Here is a 24,162-nt window from a genome sequence, read left to right as displayed (position 1 = left end):
TATACGTTACTTGAACGTTAAATGGTGATGTTGAGTATAAAATAAACTTTACGAGTTTACAACGATCAAAAGGCTTGAAACTTTTTAAAAACGTTTCCAAGTAGTTGCAGTATTAGACAATTTACATTATATCTTAGGAACAATGTCTCAAAAAAGTAGCACTTGGACCTGTTACTGCAAATCAAAAGAAGCAGTGAAGAATTCTGACTAACCCAAAATTGAACATCACTGAACAACAACTACATAAAGGTGGGAATTAAAGCTTCATTTGTTCTGTGAATGTTAGGACATCAGAAGCAGCGTAGCTCAGTGAAGTATATATTTTGTGTTTTTTTTTTTTTGGTTCGTTCACCATTCTCCGAAACGAAAGCGGTCATTCTTAGGCACGGTTGTCCTGCGGCGGATAGCGGGAAAAGCTGATGACGGGTTGTACCGGGCGGGCCAGGTCATTGTGGTTCAGCGCCCCTTGCGAGCAAGCACAGTCATTACCGTAGTCTGGCTGCGCGCGAAGCCCATTGCATGTCCACACTTCAGCGAGCTGTCGACGCACACGTCGTGAATGCAAGAGAGAAGCAACACGGCCGCATTTACTTCAAGTAAGTGTTGATTTAGATTTTCGGAATGATTCGTGTTAGCGTACTGTTATACTTTCAAAAACAGGGCTTAACTTTCACAGTCAAGTGAGGATGAAACATATGGCGAAAGCCACGCTTTCTCAGAGTCGGTTTCCAGCGAAGAAGCCAGCAGGTAGTCAATTGGACATTCTTTAGCATTTATCCATTCGTTGCGATGGTGATCGACGTGTCTTTGTAAGCGTAGGGGTTGCGTGCACAGGGTAGCCTTACCAGGAACGCTGACTAGAACATCATTTGAAAAGTAACTTGCTCTGACGGAACGCTACCAGTGTCGTCAAAGCACATAAGTGAATATTATCACAATGAAGTACAAATACGGTGTAATGACGTGTATACCCTACGTAACTTCCGTTTGCGTACTCCTCTGGGGTAAGCAATACTTTAATATAGCCTGCTGGATCACAGGGATACATATGTATAGTTTTTATTAGACTGCTACAAAAGTGACAACAATCGACATCAATCTGACAGGACACCTTTACTTGGGAGTACACATGCAATGATGCCTGCAGTGCCATCAGATAGTCTGCACAGTAACCCCCGTTACGCTTGGAGCAACATTACGCCTGCATAGGGCCGATTTCCGAAGAAGTTCCGAAGCATGTCCTAGAATACCTGACTGCCAAGCAGAATTTTCAGGATTAGACATTTGCTGTGATCCAGATTATTATTTTTTGCAATGAATGGGTCAATGCTGTCGATGTTGGGTCTACTCAATGGTCCTACATTCAAGTAACCAATGTTTGTTCTCGCCGTTTCTGGGTAGATATAAACTGTGATCACCGACGAGGCAAACTTGCATACCACGGTCCCTGATATATGTGATTGTGCCACATGTGAGGGAAGGACAAGGTTTGAACATGTGCAAGATGGTCCCGCCATTTAAATAATGACTAGATTGTCATGTTTGGCGAACCCTCTTACCCTCCCATTGCACTTTTGGTCTGCATCATTTGAAGGAGGCGATCACAACATCAATCAATACAAGGCGGATAGATAGATAGATAGATAGATAGATAGATAGATAGATAGATAGATAGATAGATAGATAGATAGATAGATAGATAGATAGATAGATAGATAGATAGATAGATAGATAGATAGATAGATAGATAGATAGATATAGATAGATAGATAGATAGATAGATATAGATAGATAGATAGATAGATATAGATAGATAGATAGATAGATAGATATGCTCATTGTGCCTTTCAATTTGGTTAGAATTACACCACATTTAAAATTACTACAGCTCTTTTCGTGTCCTTTTTTGTTGGTCAAATTTTAGCACGCTGTAAATTCGCATATCCTAATAAAACATGGGCCAGCTAAGAGCCTTGATCTATGCCCTAGTGTTATAACTGTATGACTCTTGTGGTGACGTTGCAGCTTTGCGCTTATATCAGAAATGCGTCAGCTGACAGCGTAACTGATTGTATGACTAGATAGTTGCTATAGCCTGAAATCAGGACAAAAGACACGTGAAGACAAGGCTAACTTTCAGCTAGGCTTGTTGCGCAGAACACAAGACTACAGTAACAGAAACACGTGGCGGAAGATGAGTATGACCAAAGCTCGCTATATCTTACAAGCGCCTAATGTGAAGTCACAAATGTTCATCAACTAATTTGAAATAACGACTGCAGAGCGTGTTCGTTGCGAAAAACAAAGAGGGTTGTTGCTCATAAGAATGCTTTATGAGCATGTTTACGCCTGAACACTGCAACTTTATACGTAAGAGGCTAAAATTTATGTTGCAGTACCACAGAAAGTTGGCCGAGTTGGTTACTATTCTTGATAAAATTTTAGCACAACTAAATGAAAAGAACACCGCACTCGTTTGTCCGTTTGTCCGCTATTCGTCTTCGTCGCTTGTGCACCCGGAAATTTCATCACGAATATTTTGCTTGTTATATTGAAGATCGTTTTATTGCGTTCATCGGTAGTGTTAAAAAAGTAATTGTATTGACTTATAAAGCCAGATTTTCGCAAAATTATTTAGTGTGATTAAGAACACGAACATTAGAAATAAATGAATTTTGATTACGTCTCGCTTCGGCATGAAGTGTATGAATATTTCCGTGGGGTGCATCCACCGTTATTATAAACGTTGCACTGTATTTAGGAAAAGTTTATCTCAAGGTATTGCGATGATACAAGAGTAGTAGGAAGACTTTATGAGCTGTAAAAGAGGCCTTTTGATCTTGCATGTGGGCCATTTGTTATATGTATATAAGACTTTGATAAAAATGTTGACTGCATCACTGTTCACTGTTGCGGTGTCTTCAATATTGTTTATTGGAATCTATTAGGTAAACGTACATGCTGTGTGTGTTATTAAAGCTTCTTAATCATCCTAATACAGTGCGATACACAAATGCTCCTGCATTGCGCACATATGTGGGACAAAGGGAAAAATGAAGCCGCATAGCACAAATACTGCAATGCGTCCAGCTAATGTAATATTATGTACCTTAGTAAATTTTCTTACCTCTGGCACCAAATAATTCTTCTACATCTTTTTGCGGTTGTTGCCCTCACACACCCAGTGTCTGAAACTGGCCATAAATCGGATCATTACCAGCCTTCGACCTGGTCCGGGAACTGAACCCAAGGCCAACGTTTGTCTTGCTTGCGTTCAATCTCCGCAGCCGGGCTAATTCTTTGTTTATTTTGTTGTAAATGGGTGCTAGAAATGAGTGGTTGCGAATTATCTGTTTCGCAACTCTGCAGTTTCTTTGCGGGCTTCAGCTGAACTCGATTGTGATGATAGCCTTTTCGCCCAAACATCACCGTTCTAATAGGCATCATAATATACGACGTATACGTCATCTTGCATTATTAGTACAGCGCCGTTGCAGTAACTATTACTAAAGTTAAATGTGCAAGGAACCAGAATCAGAAATTCCTAAACGTCGTGCGTGTATAGGGCTGACGTTTCTTTACTAGTGAACTTCTCTTCATCAGGGTTGCAACTAATTCACTTTGCGCTCGTGTTTGTATGTTTCTTACCGTCCTCTCCAGTTCGAACTGAGGGGAAGCAAATGAAAAAGCCGGGGAGGGTGGACGATGAGACGCCTTTGTGGCAAATTGGGTTAGTCAGAACGAAATGGGCATTCAGCGAAAAAAAAAAGAGAGAGAGAGGGGTGGAGGCCGTGCGATCTTACACGTCTAGCTCAATTATGGTTGTCAGAAGAAAGCACCACTTAACAACGGTAAGTGAGAAATTCGTAGAAGAAGCACTTTATCGATATTTACGTACCCTAAAAGGCCTTGCTGGGCATAAAAGAAGAGGGGGGGGGGGGGTATGTGGTTGCAATGAAGTAGATATACTATTGTTAACACCAAGATGAACGACACAGATAATAGAGAACACCGTGAACCACACAAAATGTATAACAAGGTTTTGATATACAGCTAGGTTTTAAAAAATGATAATGAAAAGCTTTTTTTTTCATACGATAAACAGCAACTTGTTGACATCTGTACGTAATCATCGTGCTGTTTTACAGACACAACATTGTGTGGTAGATCATTCCAATGACAGATGGCACAGAACAGATACCACATATATCAGAAGTTAGTACGTGCATAGGCAACTTATACTTTTAAGAGGGGATATAGGCGCAGAAAATAACGATGGTCAGGCATATGTTGATTGTAGCAATTGAACGATCACAATAAGTCTTGCGAAAACAAGAAATGAGTGCCAAAAGTCATTTTTCTAATGACGGGAGGTTCATTGATGTTTCTTGTTAGTGACTCTCAAAGGATTTGAGTAATCTTTAGTTATAAACTGGGCAGCTTAATTTTTTTACAGATTCAAGTTTGTTCACTTGTGTGACTACAAATATTTAGAGTGGGCCCTACGTGAATGAAACATATTCCATTTTACGCCAAACCAGAAAAATCCATGCTGTACGTTTTGACTTCCAGTTATCTTGATGTAAGTGGCGTCTAATCAGTCGGAATGTATTAGAAATTCTAAATGTCATTGCATAAATGTGAGCATTCTACGCGAGGCCGGCGGAAAGGTTCATGCCTCAGTATTTCTTTAAGAAAAACTGTTCTGTTAGCATTGGGTTACTCATACAGGAATTCAACGTGGTTTTTGGTAGGAGTTGTAAACTTTATTGCTTTTTTAGAAACACTAATGTTGATTTGCCAGTGATTGCACTAAGTATAAATGCTGTTGAGACCATTTTATTTAAAGCAGTGTGGTCGTTGCGGGGAGTAATCAGTCTTTAAATCACACAGTCGTGGCCAAATAATGCGCCTAGTAGATGTCACTTTTTAGCCATGTCGTTGACGTAGATGAGAAACACTATCGGTCCAAGTATTAACCTTGCGTTACTCAGAATTTAATTTTAGTTTATTCAGTAGAATACTAATTTAGAGTCAGGAGGTGATGACGCTTGCACAAAAGTTATTTAGTTGGTAGCATTTCAGTTTGCGTCATAGCAGTTTAACTTCAGGTGTAGGTGACTGTGGGGAACTTTATCAAATGCTTCAGCAAAGTAGATAAATACGACTCCAGTTATTGTAGACACGTGATAAATATGACGGAGGTCGTAACAAATTCGAATATTTATATTTCGCATGAACATCCGCACTGGAAAATATGCTGGTTAAGAAAGAACTAAGTATACTCGGTGAAGAACTTCATTACGCCGACGATATGATGTACTATAGCAATTTGCAAAGTATTCGTTACGTCTACATAACCACTTCAGCCGTATATGCAACATATCGCCGGTACGTGATAGCCCCCTTTGAAGCATTTGCACCGGCTGTCTAGAGTATGTTAAGTTTGTCAATAAGGTATGCCCTTATTTTTGTCTCATGGAGTTCGGAAGTTTCAGTGTTGGATGCAAAGTTTGAGGTCATCGAAGTTGGTACCTGTTCCGTGAAAATGAATTGCCACTGCTTCCAGTAATTTCATCGCCATGTCCATGAGATGCCAGTTTAAAATGACATTAACAGGCTGTCCCGTTTCGCTAATTTATACTGTCTGTGAGAGTATGAACACTCTATCTTGAGTGTGCTCGGATTTGGGTTCACGTTAAAGAACCCCAGGTGGTCGAAATTTCCGTAGCCCTCCACTACGGCGTCTATCATATTCATATAGTTGTTTTGGGACGTCAAACCCCACATATCAATCAATCTCAATCAACATTCGATCTTGGAGACAACGTTTAAACTAGAGCAGATAAAACTCCGTTTTATAATGTGCACATAATCAGTTCCAGCACTTTTTGGACATGAAGGCGGAGCCCATTTTGGGCTCTGCCTTCATGTTTTACATCTTAGACGAGTATAAGGTGTTATGGGGAGCAGAGGGAGAGTTTCGTATTGCATCCACTGCCATATTCCCACATTCCTAAATGTTTTCTGGCGGTAACTCACGGCAAAAGAAGCTTCGAGAAACGCTTTTCAAAGACACTAGTTGCTTGCTAGTATTGTATAACAGTTACATAATATAATATTCATGTTTGGAAGTGCAATTGAGTGTTTGGTTATAAATGCTAGTGGCATGCTGGGATACGCTGTGGGGCTACTTTCAGATGGTGGGTGGTGTTCACGTTTCACTTAGCCAGTGTTAATTTACTTTGAGTTTCTGGTGCTTTTGTACTCAACAATTGCTAAAAGGAATAGAGCACTAGTTAAGTGAAACAGAAACACTCAAACCACGTGCATGACACGTCAATTACATAAAAAGAAAGGGGTGGACTTGCCCGCACATTGCAACTCGTGAACGAGGTCCACGTTTATATTCAAGAAGGTGAAAATTCTAGGCAAGAGCAAAGATAGTGTAGGGCGTGAACTGTTAGAAGCTTTTTATATTATTAAAATAGGCGGCAACTGCGTAAGTGACATTTCTGTTGATCTGTATAACGCAGAAAAAAATTTCCTGCGCAGCTTTAGTAGACACCAGATAATTTTGACATGTGTTTCCTCCTCCTTCCTTTTTTATTTTTTTATTTGTTTTGAACGATTTGAAAAAAATGCACATATATATATATATATATATATATATATATATATATATATATATATATATATATATATATATATATATATATATATATGCAGCGACAAAGTAAATCAAAGCACTTGATATTTTGTATTTTGCGTCATTTCCGTTTACTATGTCCTTTTCTTGTGTTCTTGCGATTGATTGCGCAACGGTTCCTTTCACAGTTATGTACCAACTCTCCCAACAAGAAGTACTTCTCAAAAAAGGAAGCTTTGGTGGTTAGGAGATGCCTTTAACATAGTGTGCCTTTGACGGTAGATTTTTAGGAGGGCTACGTCAGACCGACTCGAGGAGCACCCATACTGGGCACAAAATGTGGCCTATTTCTGCCGACACGAATGCTTAATTGGCTTCATCCCGAAGTCTCTTGCTGAGCCTGCGTTTTTGTCCTTGTGCTAGCTCAGATGCAGAACTTTATAGTGTATCAAACGGCTATTGTATTATCTTCTTGTTCCCAAACAAATTACTGTAGCTTAGGGGCTTTCAACACTGGATTTAATACTGTATTCGCAATAATGCTTTATCTAATAACAAATACTGAGTGGTTCATGGAAGCTTAAAATAGAACTAGTTCGAAGTATTTCGTTTCAACAAGCGGCGAGAAGATTTGTGACAAGACTGTCACAAGCTAATGCAGTAAAAAAAAGTCCCTATTTTTTAAATTACCTAGCACAGCCCTGTTGCCTATAAGTTACACCTTGCGCAGTTTTTTAGGTGTATGCTGCATGGGGCTATTATCTAGAACAGGCTTAATTGATTATTGGCATTTGTTTGAAAGTCTCGTAGACACTGTCAACCCCGCAATTTACGGCACCTTTCTCTACTTTCACTGTGCGTGCCATGTCTCTACAGCTTCCAACATTATTTAGAGGAGCTTCTTCCTGGCATGATGAAGAGATGTTGTGGCCTAGTACTGCAACTCACGCTGTTGCATCTCGTCGCTACGAAGACCAATGAACGATCACCACACATTATTCTCATCGTTGCAGATGACCTGGGTAAGCTTCTGCGATGGCAGCTTCTCGAACTTTGTCTTTCGTCCACCTCGATAGAGCAGTGGTATCGGGGCTCGGCTGCTGACCCAAAGGTCGTGGGTTCGATTTTAGCCACGGTGGTGGCATTTCAATGGAGGCATAATGCTAGACACCCCTGTACTATGCCATGTCAAAGCATGTTAAAAACACTAGACTGCTTGTCGGCGGTGGAAGCGATTGTGGTCATGTGGTTGTCGAAGCAATTGGGAAGTGGAAGCAAAGGTGGTCGCATACCTTGCAGCTGAGGCCAAACGTTTTGTCGAATAAATCGCACTTGGCGCGCACGTCGGCGCAACGAACTTCAGGTAGCAACAGCTTTCGGCGCTTATCGGCTGCATCCCCCGCCCGTACCTCTTCAATGATGTCTTGCCGCCGCTTCCGCGCTGCTTCGGCTTCGAGGGCTATGATCTAATGTTCCGCACGACACTGACGCCTCCCTTCGAGCTCGCTAGCTCTCTCCGCCGAGTCTTGGCGGTGAGCATGAGCTGCTGCTGTCTTGCGAGCTCTCACCACCGCTTCCCTGGCTTCTTCGGTGTTAATGACTACTAGCGGTGGCAAAGCGTCGTCTATAGATCACTCTTTAAAACAGCTTAACATCTGCGCCTCTCTCGTGAGCAGCGAGAACAAGCGGCTATGACGATGGACAAGCCTCGATCATAAGGAGCAAGTTTCTAATACCTGCTTATTGTTCATCGTCATCAACCACGCTGCGAGAGGCACATAATGCCTGACAGACGCGGAGCGGCTATGTCCCTTATCAGTTGAATGATTAATGGCATAGTAAGTGATTCATCATCATCATCATCATCATCATCATCATCTTCGTCATCGTCGTCGTCATCGTCGTCATTACGTAGTCATTACGTAAATGGGTACCTTGCATGTTAGGTGCCATGATGGCAGAAAGAGAATGTGGGGTCTAGAATGCCCTTGTTCTTCATCATCGTCAGCGTCATCGTCGACGAGAGAGCGGCTACGTTGATGAACAAGCCCTGAGCACAGAAAGCAAGCTCATAAAATGTTAATTTACGTACCGCTATTGTAACTTCCGTTACCCAGCCTCCCATGCTCCTGCATTTGATACGACTGGTGTACGTGGACACATCAACAGCTACGTTGCTGACTGTGACTGTCTCTTGCTTTGCCAATCCTGGTACCTCAGATGAAGCAAGTTTATTTCATGATATCCTATTACACTGCAGGCTACGATACAAGAGATAGAACACACGACAGGTGATGCACACCACTTATCCTGTAGTCCATCTCATCCTCATCTCGCAGTAAGAAGTTTTCGCAAAAAAAATTATGAACCACCACCAACAACCCCAATTCATCGTTCAGCCCAAATTTAGCTGTTCTACAACTAAGCATAAAAAATGTAACCAGACACTACCTTTTCCAGGCTGGAACGATGTCTCATGGAACAACCATAAGATGCACACGCCCAACTTGGAAAGACTGGCGCGGGAAGGGGTTATTCTGAACCAAAGCTACGTCCTGCCAACCTGCACCCCGTGCGTATGCATCTGATACTTACCGGTGGTTGTTGCAGCTGTGTGTAATATGCGGAACTTGTACCAGTAGTCCTTTTCCTCATGCAAGAGGGATTGCATGTGTTTCTAAATACGTTCAGGTCTATTTTGCGCTGTGTCAATGGTGGCGAACACTGACGATACACTTACTCTTGTTGGCAAATTACCCCATTGACATTATACATATGAACAAGATAGATGTGGAGCCGTTCAGTATCATTCTGTTATTATTTTTTCGCTACAGAAGTTATTGATATGGAGTAGCCAAGGCAGCATAGACCTCAACCTCTCCCCTTCAAAACAGTTAGAACGGAACAGAACAGATGTGGAACAAACAAAAGGTTATGGATGCATGGCTTGTTTTATTTTCTTTTAGGCAGGACGTGATCAAACCAAGTGACAGTCAATACAAGAAACGGACGGTTGGCATTATATGTAGTTCAAACTGCAGTGTAGTAATTGGAACATAAATGGAAAGCAACTTGAGTTGGCAAAAAAAAAAATACTTTCTCTATATTGGTGCTGCACCAACAGCATTAATATATAATTATTAAAAGTAATCACAGCGATACAAAGGGTGTCTAGCCATATATAATGCATTCAGGTGACATGCGAAAGTTTATTGATCATTTGCCAGCTCGTAAAAAGATGGCTTGAGGAGTGACGCCAGCTTCTGTAAAAAAGGGCAGTCCACGTTCACGGTCAAGACTACGAACGGCGCTCTCAAAAACTTCTACGTTCACATGCAGAAAAATGCTGTATCAAACGGGTGAGGGAAGGACCGCCGCAGAAAACAAATGGGCAGGTCGTCCGACGCACTATCCGAATATATTATGCTTGACCTTTAGCAGCGGCTAGACTTTCGTTTTAGCTCTTTAAAAACACTGTTTTGTGGAGACCTCACGGGAAAAATTGACTGAAGTTTTACGCCCCAAAACTATACGATATGTTTATGAGGGCTCCAAAAATTATGAGAGCTCCACATAGGAGGGCTCCAAAAATTTCGACCGTAAAGTGTTTTTTACCAAGCAGCTGAGCACCATAGCCGCTATATCAAGCTGGCGCGGTCACTCTCCCCCGTCCCCACAAGCCACTCCTGAGGAGTGCGACTAGTTGGTGCCGAGAAGCTGAATGTCTCTGCAAAAACAAAAACGATTCTGACTTGCTACAATGCTTGAATTTCCCTTGTTTGAGCCGCAGGCTTCATCCCGACCAGCTGAATTCTGTCAAACTTTCGCAATGACATCGTAAAGAAGACTAAATAAAACTTCGTCATTTTGTTTTGCATAAATACAAAATTACAGCATGTGGTTTTCAGCCAGAAAGTCTTCAGCTATGGAACAGAATATCTGGCGTAAAGAATACGTCCGATGGAGAAATCAGCACAATGTGTTGTTTACACTGATTCGTTGTTTTTCCTTCCAGAACGAGGGCAGCACTGTTGACTGGTCGCTACCCGTACAAGCTTGGCATTCAGGTTTGACCTATTCTTTCAGTGTAAAGGTGCGTCCTTTGACAGATCATTGAACGACAAGGGGCAGTGCCGCTCTAAATTACAGTAATCATAACCAATTGGTCTGTAGATATACTAGTCCTACATATAATTGATAGTTCCTTCGCCGCTCAATTCAGTGATACTGAGTATCTGCGTAGCAATAGGGTGGCACACCGCACCCAAGTCCACCCTATTTTTTTTTGCCATGGCATAAAGAGCATGAAATGGCAGTCAACCACACCTGTCTGCCCGGCGTCCATTCAAAATCAAAAACGTACCTCGCCCCCGTAAAGCATTTGCGCCTATAGGCCGGATACTGCGCCCGTATGAACTTGGTCGACATCTCTGCATCAATTAGCCTTATTCTCTATTTTGCCTGTTAGCTCTATATAGAAAATAGCAGGCACACACATAACAAGCACACACACACACACACACACACTTACACGCACACACACACACACACACACACACACACACACACACACACACACACACACACACACACACAGGCACACGTATATATATAAAATATATATCCAACAGTTACTTCAATACATTCATGCTGTTTGTCACGTTTAACGTTGTGCCGGTGGAAGTTTTCAATGACGACGCTTACTTTTCACTACACTCCTGTATAAAAGGACGGAAAAAAACTATAGTAACGAGCTGCGAAAAAATTGATTCAGGTTCGTGCTTCCGAAGCAGATAATTCAAGCCGGATATTGTGTGATGCACTTCAGAGTTGAAAGACGGATAGCAAGAAGTTGGTAGGTAATCCGAGGTATAAGCAATTCAGGTGCAAATTTTGCCATCGCTGTTGAAATCAGAACTTCCCCATGATCGATATATTAATATAGACCAATGTAGGTTGCACTGTATGCTTTGTATTTAGCTTTCTTCTGTGGCCAAAAATAATGTTGCATCAGTCATACGCCCTCATTTGTTAATGTGTGAACATAAGCAAAGGAGCTCTTAGTTTCCTGATGTTTACTTATTTATGACACATAAAACCCGAATTTCGTCCCCTTGTTCGCCAGTTGAAGCTGTCAAGCCGTCTCATTGCATTATTTACAAGGTGCCGCAGCAACACCATTAACATTAAGAAGTTTGTTTAAACAGGCAAAGTTGTGTCACCTAAATAACGGAATGTACTTTTAAAAGCCGCAACCTAATCTCCGCACGGTGATGTTGCATCCTGGAAACTCATTTACTCTTTTGCTATGGGGCTATACCAAAAGCATGTGCGATATGAAAACAGCCCCGATAAGTTGACGCATGTACTTCGGAATAGGTTTCGATCAACATTTTGGTAAGACAAGCAACCTTTCGGGGTGTGGGGTATACGCGCATGGCTTGGTCGAGGCGTTGCGATCTCTTATCTGAAGTATATTTATGTTCGCAGGGACACGGAATCCGCCATCTCGAGCCTTACGGTTTGCCGCTCGGGATAACGACACTGCCCGAGGAGCTGAAGCGTCGCAATTATAGCACACATGCCTTTGGCAAGTGTGTACGACCATTTCTTACCTGTCCTGCACATCAATTATCAGGAGGGGGGTGGCATAGACAACGACAGAAAGACCTACTGTCGATATGAAAAATGACTGCCGTGAGGGCAAGTTAGTTTAATTGGACGAGATATTAACAAATTTATGCTGACAGAATCGTTCAGCTTCTTCGTGCAAATCGGTAGGATGTCCTAGGTATAGCACAGGAGGACCTTGTTGCCGCTTTTTTTTTTACGACTGCTTCTGCCCAGCTCGTGATGCGTAATTGTCCCTGTGGGTCGTTTTAACAGCCTGCACTGTTTGTACCTGCTCGCGTGAGCGCTGTGTTTTCCCACTACTGGGTCGTGGTGAATTGCCAGACCTGTAGGCTACCATGGATACGGATATTGGGACAATCGCACACTCGGAGTTGTACCGAAAAGAAAAAAAGAATTAAACTGAGAGCCACTGTCCTCCCGTCGTAAAAAAAATGGTCTTTTAATCTGTTGCTATACTAGATGTCACGGTGGAAGCGCTACTCAAGCTAGTCACTATAGTCAAACCATGGCTCTCAGCCATGGTTTGACTAGTTACTAGCGATATGAAGGTGGCGGTTCAAGACACCATATTAATTGTGTAAATAAGAGTAATTGTGTGTGCGTGCGTGCGCGCGCACGCGTGTGTGTGTGTGTGTGTGTGTGTGTGTGTGTGCGTGTGCGTGTGCGCGTGTGCGTGTGCGTGTGCGTGTGCGTGTGTGCGTGTGCGTGTGCGTGTGCGTGTGTGTGTGTGCGTGCGTGTGCGTGTGCGTGCGTGTGCGTGTGTGTGCGTGTGCGTGTGTGTGCGTGTGTGTGCGTGTGCGCGCGCGCGCGCGCGCGCGTGTGTGTGTGTGTGTGTGTGTGTGTGTGTTACACAAACCTTTCTTGCACCGTGAAAAAATGGCAAACATAAAACTTTATTCATTGAAATAAGTGCAATCGTTGTTTTTCAAGACACTCTTCAACTTTGTGAGCCCGATTCCTCGCCAAAACTCAGCTATCAGCAATGTAGCTAGTCATATTTACCGATTATTCTAACTATATATATATAAAACGTATGTGTGTGTGCGCATGTGTTGCCTTTATCACGACGATTCCCGGAGGAATGCCGAACCAGTAAGCATTTGTTCGAAGAGCATTGAGGATGCATTAAAGGGTCACTTAAACGATGAGCTTTTCTGATTCCAAATTACGTTTTGAACAAATGCCACATTCATATGATATCAGCAGTAACATTGCGTTTAGGGTGAATGCATACAATATTCAGCGACTACGTGTGTTGAAACTATATGTAGGCCTCAAATATATATATGCACAACATCATTTCAAGTGTGGTGCGTACCTGTCGAAATGAAACGAAAATAGGGCAAGATATTTTGCCGGTTGAGAGAGGCTCAGCACTGCTTTGATCGACTGTTTCCTATGTCTGCAAGTTGAGCGCTAAATTATAAGTGTACCGGCTCTTCTCTGTCTTTCTCACCTTTACCATCAACATAGGTGAAAAGTTGCGCGGTAGAAATTCCTTCTTCAAACACGATTTATCTTAGGTCTTCACTTTTGGTCTTTCAAAGGGTATACACACCTCTCTCTTCTCGTTCAGGTGGCATTTGGGTTATTGTAACTGGTCGCTCACCCCAACTCATCGAGGCTTCGATACTTTTCGAGGATACTACCTTGGTTCTAAAGACTACTTCAACCACACAATATCCGAACGCAAGCCAGTGCTTGAGGAAGACACAGGAGACATGCAGGAAAGGAAAGCAAAAATACAGGCTTATGGATACGATTACCGGAATGGCGACTCCGTAGACTACTCAGCAAAAGGAATTTACTCCACGGTAAGCAAAATACACATTTCGTGTTCTTTACGCAGAAGAAAGTTAGCCACCGTTTTTTGCCTTGCCATTTCTTATGCCTCGCGCGATTACCGAGTTTTGTGTTTAACTAAATCAAGAGTTGCACCTTAACACTTAAATTCTCTACATTTGCTTAGTACGCTTGTGCGTAGGCACGTTTAACCCATCAAAGCTGGGCAGTGTCACTGTGCCAAAGTATCATGGTACTATATTAGCAATACACTTGATCATAATGATTGGTGTATTTAGATACCTTTGAAGAATGTATCTGTATCTCAGAAATGAAATGTTTTTGCAATGCGTTTTTTCTAAGCGGCGGTACTATGCATCACACGGGTATCTCGTAATCTTTTGTTTCAGAACTTGGATGGCGTGTTTTCAAATTGAAAAAGGAAGGCTTGTACTTTCGAAGGTGTGCCGCATTTGGCTAATACACGAAGAACAACAAACGTTTCCCCCAAAAGACAGATTGGAACACGCCCGAGAGCAATGGCTCCTTTACCTATATAACTTTTGAACAGTTGTCGCCATACTGCAGGGCTTTCCGTAAGGAAAGCTGGTACTTCCTACTTATAACTCGAGTTCAGGCTCGTGTTCAGCAGTAGAGAGATTTACCTCGTTTATGAGTTTTGTGTTGATTCTCAACCAACAATGTTTAGAAGGCAGCTTATGATAAAGGATGCTGATACTTAGACGTAATTATTGCAACACTCTGCTCAGCGATACAGATATAGTTCGCAAAATAAACCTATATATTTTTCTCAATTCACTGGTGCTTCTAAAAAATTCAAGAGATATACATTATTCGCGCTAATAAATGCTGAGTTCCTTTGCGTCCTGCAAGTACTTTCGGTATCTATCTATCTATCTATCTATCTATCTATCTATCTATCTATCTATCTATCTATCTATCTATCTATCTATCTATCTATCTATCTATCTATCTATCTATCTATCTATCTATCTATCTATCTATCTATCTATCTATCTATCTATCTATCTATCTATCTAGATGATTGGTCGAATACGACTCGCTGGTCATGACATGAATAATGTCACGATGTCGTCGCGTACGTCATAAAATACTTTCCAAAAACAGTGACGCATGTCCGGGGTCAAAATTGTTTCACTGGTATGCGCGTATGTGCGACAGGTGACAGAAAGTTTACATCTATCTACCAAGAACGCGAAGAAAACTTATGGGTAACATTTACACGTGGGCATCAAAAGAAGGTGCAATAGGCAGCGTTGACCGGACGATATGCAAAAAATAAATGTCAGTGTCCCAGCGGGAATATTGGGAGCCCAAACTAACGGGACACAATAGAGGGAAAAAACGAGTGCGCTTCAGCCTGAAACTTCTTTCAAGTTTTCTTTGATAGCAGCAGATGCCTTTCAAGCGTATTGTCCTTGAGAGAGAACAACTAAACACTCTTTTTTATAAGCAGAAATAATCAGGCTTAATAATCGAGCCCAGTTTGCTATGTACTTCCGTCCCTGGGTTTAGTTTTGACAAGGTTCAAACACATTCCTTAACGCAATGCAACGTAACTGTCCGATTCCTGAACTTGTTCGGCTGCTGACCTTGCCAAAGCGAGCTACTCAAATCCGTCAGGGGTAGATGCCGGAAAAAACTTGGGCCCCATTTTAAAAATATGAAGGTGCTCTTCGAGTGCCTGGCAGTCGGCCAGTACTTTGGAATGCTACTAGGTCTACGCTGATGACAATAAAAAAGTTGCCTAGTGAAAAATGGGACATCCTGATATACATCCTGAATAATATAATTGCTTTCACACACACACCAAAAAGGCAAGGTAAAAAGAGTAGGTAGGGTCTGTTCCGTTTCGTAAAATAGCCTTGTAAACGAAAGCTTCACTGAGCTGCTCACTGCACGTATTTGCACGTACCCACTCATTTCGTTGCTGTCCTGTGTCATACGGCGCTTATAGAGTCGGTAATTGAGACACGTGCGTTCACGTTAAGACTGTGAGAGGGTGTACGTTGCTTTTGAAGTACTATGCACTGAAAACACATCGCATGCACCTTTAACTTGACTGTGGTGGGTACTGAGAGCAATGTTTCTCGGTGTGAATAAAACTAACACGAGTTCTTTTGCAGACGCTGATAGCAAACAACGTTATGGAAACCATAGAAAAGAACTCGAAGCAAAATCAATCGATGTTTATCTACGTGGCTTTTCAAGCTGTACACGCACCACTGCAAGTACCAAATGGATACAGGACCATGTGCTCAAGCCACACGAACAAAAGACGAGTGAAGATATGTGGTGAGCACAACTGAACCGCGGTTACAAGCAAGAACTTGGAACAGTAATAGCCAAATTAGTATGGATATGAATTCTGCATTTAGATTATGCGGAAGAAGTATGTTGTCATTCCGAGTGCTCTCATTGTGATTTGAATATGGATTTCTGTGGCTCCCTAGAAATGGTGGCAGTCATGGACCATGCAGTCGGACTCATCGTCAAAAAACTGAAGGACGTACAAATGTGGAGCAATAGCCTACTCCTCTTCATGAGTGATGTAAGACTCCAGTTGAACAACCAATATTGGTTTTAGGAGTGCCCCAGAAGATATTTGCGCCTGTCACAGGCCTTGAAAAGAGTTTCTGCGTTATTTGAGAACTGATATGTGAGCATAGTGTATTAGCGATATGGTCCCAAGGACGTTATAGCACTCATTGATTCGGTGAAGCGGTGCTTTTTACACAGTAAACTGGAAATAATTGCTCATAACGTCTACCTTGGTTAATACAATAATTAAACTGCATGTTGAATACAGGAGCTCTAGGTCTACAAAGATAGAGCAGCCACAGAAGTTGAGTGGTATCATAACAATGCACGTCACCAGCTAAGCGTGAAAGGAAGTCTTGCTTAGTTGTTCTTAAAAAGAAATCATGCTAACTAAAATTTACAACAGCTCTGGAAAATGTAGGAGACATTGCAGGCAACATACGACGTATTAACGCTACTTTCGGACAGGTAGTCCTTCTCTTTGTTATTGCCACAGCTAATGCTAACAAAGAAGGCAGTTCAATAATGAGCTGGACATCGTGATTCCTTGCGTAACTTGAGGTATTATAAGTAACATTTTTGGAGCAACCGAAAACAATTACAATCAGCGTACGGTAACAACAAGCATTATCTAAAAATAAGGTATGTCTTTTTCCTTCCTTTCTTTTTCTCAGAATGTACATCAGATTGTTCTTTTCGCAAAAAGAATCCTCACGCTTACACAAACTTTAATGTTTTTTTTTTTTTTTACAGAACGGTGCCCAAGTTCGCTTCGGTGGAAGTAACTGGCCCTTACGGGGTAACAAAAACACACTTTACGAAGGGGGCACTAGGGTGCCGGCGTTTGTTTCGGGGCCACTGCTGCACAGAAATAACATCACCAGTTCAAGGCATGTATGAAGGTTCGATGTATTACAAGCGATATGAAGGTGGCGGTTCAAGACACCATAATAATTCTGTAATTAAGAGTAATTGTGTGTGTGTGTGTGTGTGTGTGTGTGTGTGTGTGTGTTGCCCGAACCTTTCTTGCACTACTATACTTTATTTATATTTCGAAAGCACACTTCTGTATTATGAATCTAAGGACGTAGGTTTGCTGGCGAAGTATGCAGCTTTAATAGAACAAAGCGAATACTTTAGGGCATATGTGTGTACTATAGTAGTGCACTTATTCCTACCCGCTCATGTTTTCTATAGACAGATATCGCTCTCTATAGACAACACGTTGATTACCTACCTCAAAATATTTCTTAACTGCACGCACGAATCACAGCAATGAGAACATGAGACAAGTACCGGTGCAGACTCGCATGTCACCTTCGATAAACCTTTTGTCATAGTTGTAAACGTAAACTGACATATCGCTGTATAACTCACGTTTCTTTTTAAGTAGGTCGCCTCTCGTATATCTCACAGTTCGCTGTCGCAGCATGGACACAAAATCATAACTTGTTTTTCAGAATTGGCCTGCATGAGCATGCTACCACCAATTGTATAGAAAGTCGACGACTTTTCTTTTCTAATAAATAACTCGTCTTTGTGTAAGCGCATATCACACCCCTTCAGTTTATGTATGTAGCATGTAAAACACGAGACTTGCCAGAAATATATAACATCAAGAATTCTTGGTAAAGAAGGCTTTGTCTTGTTAGTTTCATTGTCAGGAAGCTATAGTGTCGTAGCGAACTATAGCTCCTTAGGCAGCCAAGCGACCTTCCAAGATGCCATCGCAAAAATGAATCACATTCATTATGTTTTTGTGATCATTCATTAGAAATTCCAAAAGGCTTGGACGTGTGATCCAGTGCGCTTCAGTTGTTACGCAAACACTCCGAACGCACCAAGGTTCTTATGTATGTGAATAACCCTTGTTTACGTCTACATTCTTACAGTCTTATCCATGTTGTCGATTGGTTCCCGACGCTTCTCAGTGTGACTGGTGCATTATGGAACAATACGTTAGACGAAATTGATGGTGTGGATCAGTGGTCAACAATCAGGAACGGCACGGAGCCTGCACCGAGAACGGAATTTATCTACAACTTGAACCGCAAGAAAGGAAAAATTTCCGGTGCAATCAGGTGAGCGTTCTTTGTAAGGTGAGCATTATACTAGAAATGCAATAAAAGTTACTGTGGACATCAATTATCGATCTGTAGCTCTCAGTGCGTATTGAATTGGTGTACACTATATATGAAGAGAATAGTTAGAATCAGGGCAAATCACAAGCAAGTTTGAATCTGCTTCTTCATAAATTATTTCTGAATTCATCGCCATGACCACACTAAGTTAAATGAATGTTGAGGGGGTGCTCGGTCAGCTCTGTAAAAACGCTCTCTCCTTGAAAGCGTGAAGGCTTTCGCAAACGAAGTTCTTCAGAAAGAGTGTTCCTGGATGGGAGAGCATCAAATGAGGCAGTCCGCACGCGGGACGTCAAGATATTTTGATGCCACTCTACAGCTTTCAAAGTGGTTAGAGAATGGCACTTCCGTACACCACATGCCAATAGTTTAAACTCGTTGTCGTAACATGTTGACGTTTATCCAGTCCTTACGTTAATCGTCACTTTCGTCACTCAAGTGCATGGAATGAAAAGGAGCTGGACTGTCGAAGCCCTTAACGTTATTTATTGGTGCAGTGGTCGGTACTGTCCTAATTTCTTGCAACATCATGGATCGATGGTTTCGAAATTACCTACGTTAGTTAAAAGAATTTTCATGCGTTTTATTTGAAACATCAAATGGAGAAATAATTAGTTTTTCCAACTTTTGGCTGCTTTGTACTGTATTTCTAGCCGAGTATGCTACAGGTATAAACGCATAAAAGACTTGAAACTAACAGTTTAGCTTTACGCAGGCTACAAATGATTTGTAATTGTTTCGCTAGCTAATTATGAGCTGCCTCAAACATTTACGTGCTCCAATTATTCACTCGTGCTACGTAAACAGCTAGCACCAATGTATACGCGTGCATTGAGAACATATAAATTTAATGACAACAAAAGTGTTCAGCAAAAGTTTCTAGTCATATTTAAGGTGGCACATCATGATTAACAGGTGAAACTCAGATAGAAAAAAAAATGATAGGCAATCACAAGAGCCAGTTGCCGACTCTGGAATTGGTCCCCGCATATGTTAGGAAGGTTGACACCACTGGCAATCGAAGAAGACAGTTCTCCTGCTGGCATGCAGAACGTGGCGTTTCACATTAAAAAATTTATTCTATTACAACCGATTAAGTTACACCCATAAAAAAATACAATGACTCGCGTTAGGACAGAAAATACCAAAGCTAAACGTTACGTGCAACAGGCGTACGAATACAAGGCTGACTATGCCTTACTAGCGAGCTCTGTGAAGTTCTATTCCTGATTGCGAAAATCACATGCATATCTGCGTGTTTATAATAGAGTGCCCCCAAGTATTATTCTTTCACTTGCTTACGTGAACTGAAAAAAACGCATTTTCGGCCTTTGGACATCGATGGTTTGTATTTCTCCTAAGCTCTGTTTTATGGAAAGAGGGCACAAGAACTGCGTGCTTCACGCGTGTTTCTTTTTTTTTTTTTGCCCATTTGCTTCCAAAAGGTAATGCAGCAGGACGTCAATTCTCTTCTCTTGCAATTCACCGCTGCATTTTGTTCGCGCTTATATATGATAGGTTTGTCAGGGGGGTTGTCTACTCATGGGAAAGCTTTTGCCTCATATTGGTGTATCATCGACTAATAAGGCGCCGACGCAAGCGAAAAAGAACTGAAGGTGTAAGAATCACGAAAAAGATTCGGCATGAAGCAGAGTTTTTAGTAAGTCATTTTGGAAACTTGGGGACAAAAAATATTTAGTTTGACCCCAGGCAGTGACTGTTCACCTAATTAGCTGGTTAACTTTCCTTCCAGGGAAGGAGACCTGAAGTTAATTGTGAGACCGTCGAAGACCTTCAACAGCTGGTATGCAGAGTCTGAGGAACAGCCCGAGAAAGTGAACTTAGGTGGAAGGGCGCATACATCGCTTCTCTACAATATCACCGGTAAGAAAAAAAAACGCTCTTTGTTCATTGAATTTTTATGGGTTAGAAAACTCGCGAGCTAAAATACCGCAATCTCGTGTGCCCAGACAGCTAGCTCCTCATGCCATGAACATTCTGCGGTTTTGTCAGTAGTGGATGTGCTCCTGCATTGAGATTGCCGATTTATGGATATTCGAGACAATGACGGAAGAATTGTTGAGAACATTTCGTGGCATGTGAGCGTAGAGCTATTTACACTGAATCATTCCCATGCGGTGCAAAAACGCGTTATTCAAACAAGTAACTTCATATAATGACAGCCTCGAATGATTGGAACATCATCTCGCAGTGTACAACGATGGTCGTCAATAATATCATTCGCATAACTGTGCCAAGTGGATCCTGTTTTTCAGTGCCTTCATATTCAGGCAACTCGAACCGAAATGCAACTTATCCTGTAAAAGACCACATAATTAGAAAAATAAACCATATGCGCCAGTGCGGCTTCTGTTGAACTGCTGGAAAAAGATGCTTTACGTCAACATCATGGCCCGATCGGGGTGCACAACACGCATCTAATTAAACCAGACTTTCAATCACTCTCATTGGCAACAGCCCTCACGTTTCTGGTTATCTGTGAATCTGGCTGTGTCCCTATCACCAGGAAATGGAACAAACGCCGTAGTATTTATGGCAATAGCAAAGATATGAACAATAGTGATGTGTTATTCTCGTCACAGTCATATTCCATCTGAAATTTAAGTCGACAACATTACCCCGCGTATCGTTTCTCCTATGAACCTAAAAAAAGCACGAGCGCTGGGGACAAACACGGCTGAAGTGGTTATGAAACGGGCCAATGATTTCCGTAGTAGAAGGGTGCTTGCGAAAACGTCGTGGGGAAGAAATTCCCCGCGGTATTTCATTACGTGAATTTGCAGGAAGATCCTCTGGGAAAGAGAAGAAGAGAGGGCTGTGTCGCTGGTGAAGTCACTGCTAACTCTGATCAACAGAACAAGCTCGCCAGCGCTGGCTCTCGCAACATCTCGACAGCTAGAGTGTGTGTGGTAAGAGAAAGACGAAGAATGAAAAACGTCGTCAGTTTCTGCCTCCCGTCATGGGTCACGGCTCAGTGCCTTTAAGGATGGGAAAGAGGGAATGATTAAAAGAGAGAAAATAGACAGAAGTAGAGAGTGTAATGACAAGAAAGTAGTTAGTTCCTGCAAATCTACAGCGAAGCTAGCAGGAGCGGTGAACTCGAGAAAGGCTGGCAGGGTTCGTATCTTCAACCACGAGGGAAAGAGGGAGTCCTCTACTGCTGTCACAGGCAGGCTGAGCAGGAGTTAGTGGCTAACCACCTTGCATATTTGAGAAGGACGAGCAGAGTGGGACTAAATGACACATTCCAATGTTTCTGCATCGTGAAATCTGCAGCGAGCAGATGATGAAAAGCAACCCATGGAGCACATGCGCACCGCCATCGAGGCGCCGGTGGTCGGCAGGTGATGCAGCAGCCACCACTCGTGTCTATGTGGGCTGGACTTCAGTAGGGGTGACGTTGGTTTGCCGCTTGACACCCGCTTGTAAGGGTGAGCCGTTGATAGCAGCTGCCGCAATAGTTGCCAGTAGTAGTCCAGTAGGACTACCGCTATGGTGTCCTGCCTTAGCGGTGGCGTCTCCCTCATCATCCTCAGTTATCCGAACATGCTCGACAAGCATGTGGAGGGACGAAGGAATTGCGCTTGCTGATGTTACGAAGTATGGTGCATGAGCCCGCCATAGTAAACGGAGAAACAAAGCGGGTTGGTGTGCCTGGAGGGATTCAGGTGGCTATTAAGTCGCACAGTTGCTTGTAAATGTTGTAAATCTATTCGTTTCTGCCATCCTTGTGCATTCGTGTTCCCCGTGACAGTTTGGTGAAGGTACGCACTATAATGGCGGTTAGCTTGACTTGAAGCAGCAACTTGGTGATGTCAGCTCTTCCTGGCGGCAGCAGCCCTTGTAGCACCAGTCGGGAACTACAGAGAACTGCCGCAGACAGCTGGGTTGTTGTAGAAGCAAGTTGGTTGGCAGCCAAGTGATTGCCAGCCACTTCAGCAGTTGTGGGGCTGGTGTCAAAGGGAAGCCGGCCCCGGATGGTCGTACCAGTTGTTGGTATGACTCAGGCAGCAAGAGACGACATCAACAGCCGTGGATTGTCCCGGGCCTGCCCGTGAACACGAGCAGATGCCCGCATAGTCTGTCCTCTATTTTGGGCCATGGCCGACAGCTGGAGTGCGGACGACGGTGTCCTCCTTTCGCTGAGTTTTCCCAACTCCAACTTGATTTGTGTTTCCAACTCCAGCTTCAAGCTTCTAAGTTTCGACTTCCCACGCGCACCTACAATCTTATGTTTCCGCTACATTACACCTCATGGACATCGAACCTGAATCGCCTTCAGCGACAAAAGGCTACTACACCGTTGTAAGTGCTGTGAAGTCGCCGCATATTTTATGGTTAGACTACAGACATGACAACCCGAAATTCAGTTCCCCACCGTAGCAACCATATCCGCTAACGGTAACTCGTTGTAGATTTAATCAAGATCAGATACGAAAGAGTTGGCTGCTTGCATTTCTTCTGTCAACGACCCGATTCATTGCTATCGGATTAATTTCTTCACCCTTGCAGTCATGAGAGATCAGCTTCCTTAGTACTGCCTTTCATTATATAAAAGGGTTCGTGTTAAAATGCTGTCCGTCAAATGTGCCCTACCCTGTAATAACGTCCGCAGAATGATCTAGCAAAACTGTAGTGCCAGTTCTGAAAAGCAGCTATATGAGTATACTACATATACACTATATTGAAGTACACAAATAAACGTCTAAATTTATGTAGATTTTCCCTCTAACTCAACTAACGTGTACAATTTGTTGTGCTCGTACGCAGCTGACCCCACTGAGAGGAAGGACTTGTTCTCAGACATGAAAAATGAGGCGGAGCGCTTGATTACCAAATTAAAGAACCAAATTGCTCTGATGGTTCCTGCGCCAAGTCTGGAAGACCAAGCCGAAGGCCATCCAAACAGGCTGGTGCCGAGAGGAGTGTTCAGTCCCGGTTGGTGCAAAGCCCCTGTGTGGAAGATGACTGAAAGCGCGACAGGAGCGTTAAGTAATAAACCAGAGAGTTCAGATAATCAATAAAAATGATGCGTGAACATTTTTTTTTCACTTGTATATTACCTTATGCTTCAAGGATTTCTGTAGGTAAGTTGGAATCATTTCGAATCTCGTTCTCCAACATGTTATGCTTGTATTTCAGGGAACCATACGAAAAACTGTACTGTATATACCACGATCGGGCTCGTTTAGGTGATTGAGCACAGTTTCTCACGCCACATTGTGTTGGAATCACAAGAAAACAAATGGATGACAAACGCAACAATAGCTTTTCGTTATTTAGGACATGATTACTCCTCTCGATTCTGACTTAGTTTCAGTCAATGGTTCTGACACAGCAAAAGCGCTGGCA

The 24,162-nt window shown here is 42.5% G+C and overlaps 1 protein-coding gene across 1 annotated transcript; it reads left to right on the top strand.

Annotated features, from left to right (window-relative positions):
- The first annotated feature begins 512 nt into the window (after nt 1-512).
- Nucleotides 513-23,834, top strand: LOC119168428 (arylsulfatase B). Its single transcript, XM_075867850.1, has 12 exons — nt 513-596; nt 7,526-7,671; nt 9,110-9,221; nt 10,665-10,716; nt 12,140-12,243; nt 13,860-14,097; nt 16,234-16,402; nt 16,561-16,658; nt 17,402-17,538; nt 18,541-18,729; nt 20,543-20,673; nt 23,581-23,834. Exons 1-12 carry the CDS (start codon nt 520-522, stop codon nt 23,832-23,834), a joined length of 1,707 nt encoding a protein of 568 aa, XP_075723965.1. The 5' UTR covers nt 513-519.
- Nucleotides 23,835-24,162: the final 328 nt, after the last annotated feature.

Source organism: Rhipicephalus microplus, chromosome 6 (genome assembly GCF_043290135.1).
Source record: "Rhipicephalus microplus isolate Deutch F79 chromosome 6, USDA_Rmic, whole genome shotgun sequence".
Classification (NCBI taxonomy): Eukaryota; Metazoa; Arthropoda; class Arachnida; order Ixodida; family Ixodidae; genus Rhipicephalus; species Rhipicephalus microplus.
The sequence above is the reverse complement of the archived record's forward strand: the minus strand, read 5'-3'. Positions and strand labels throughout refer to the sequence as shown.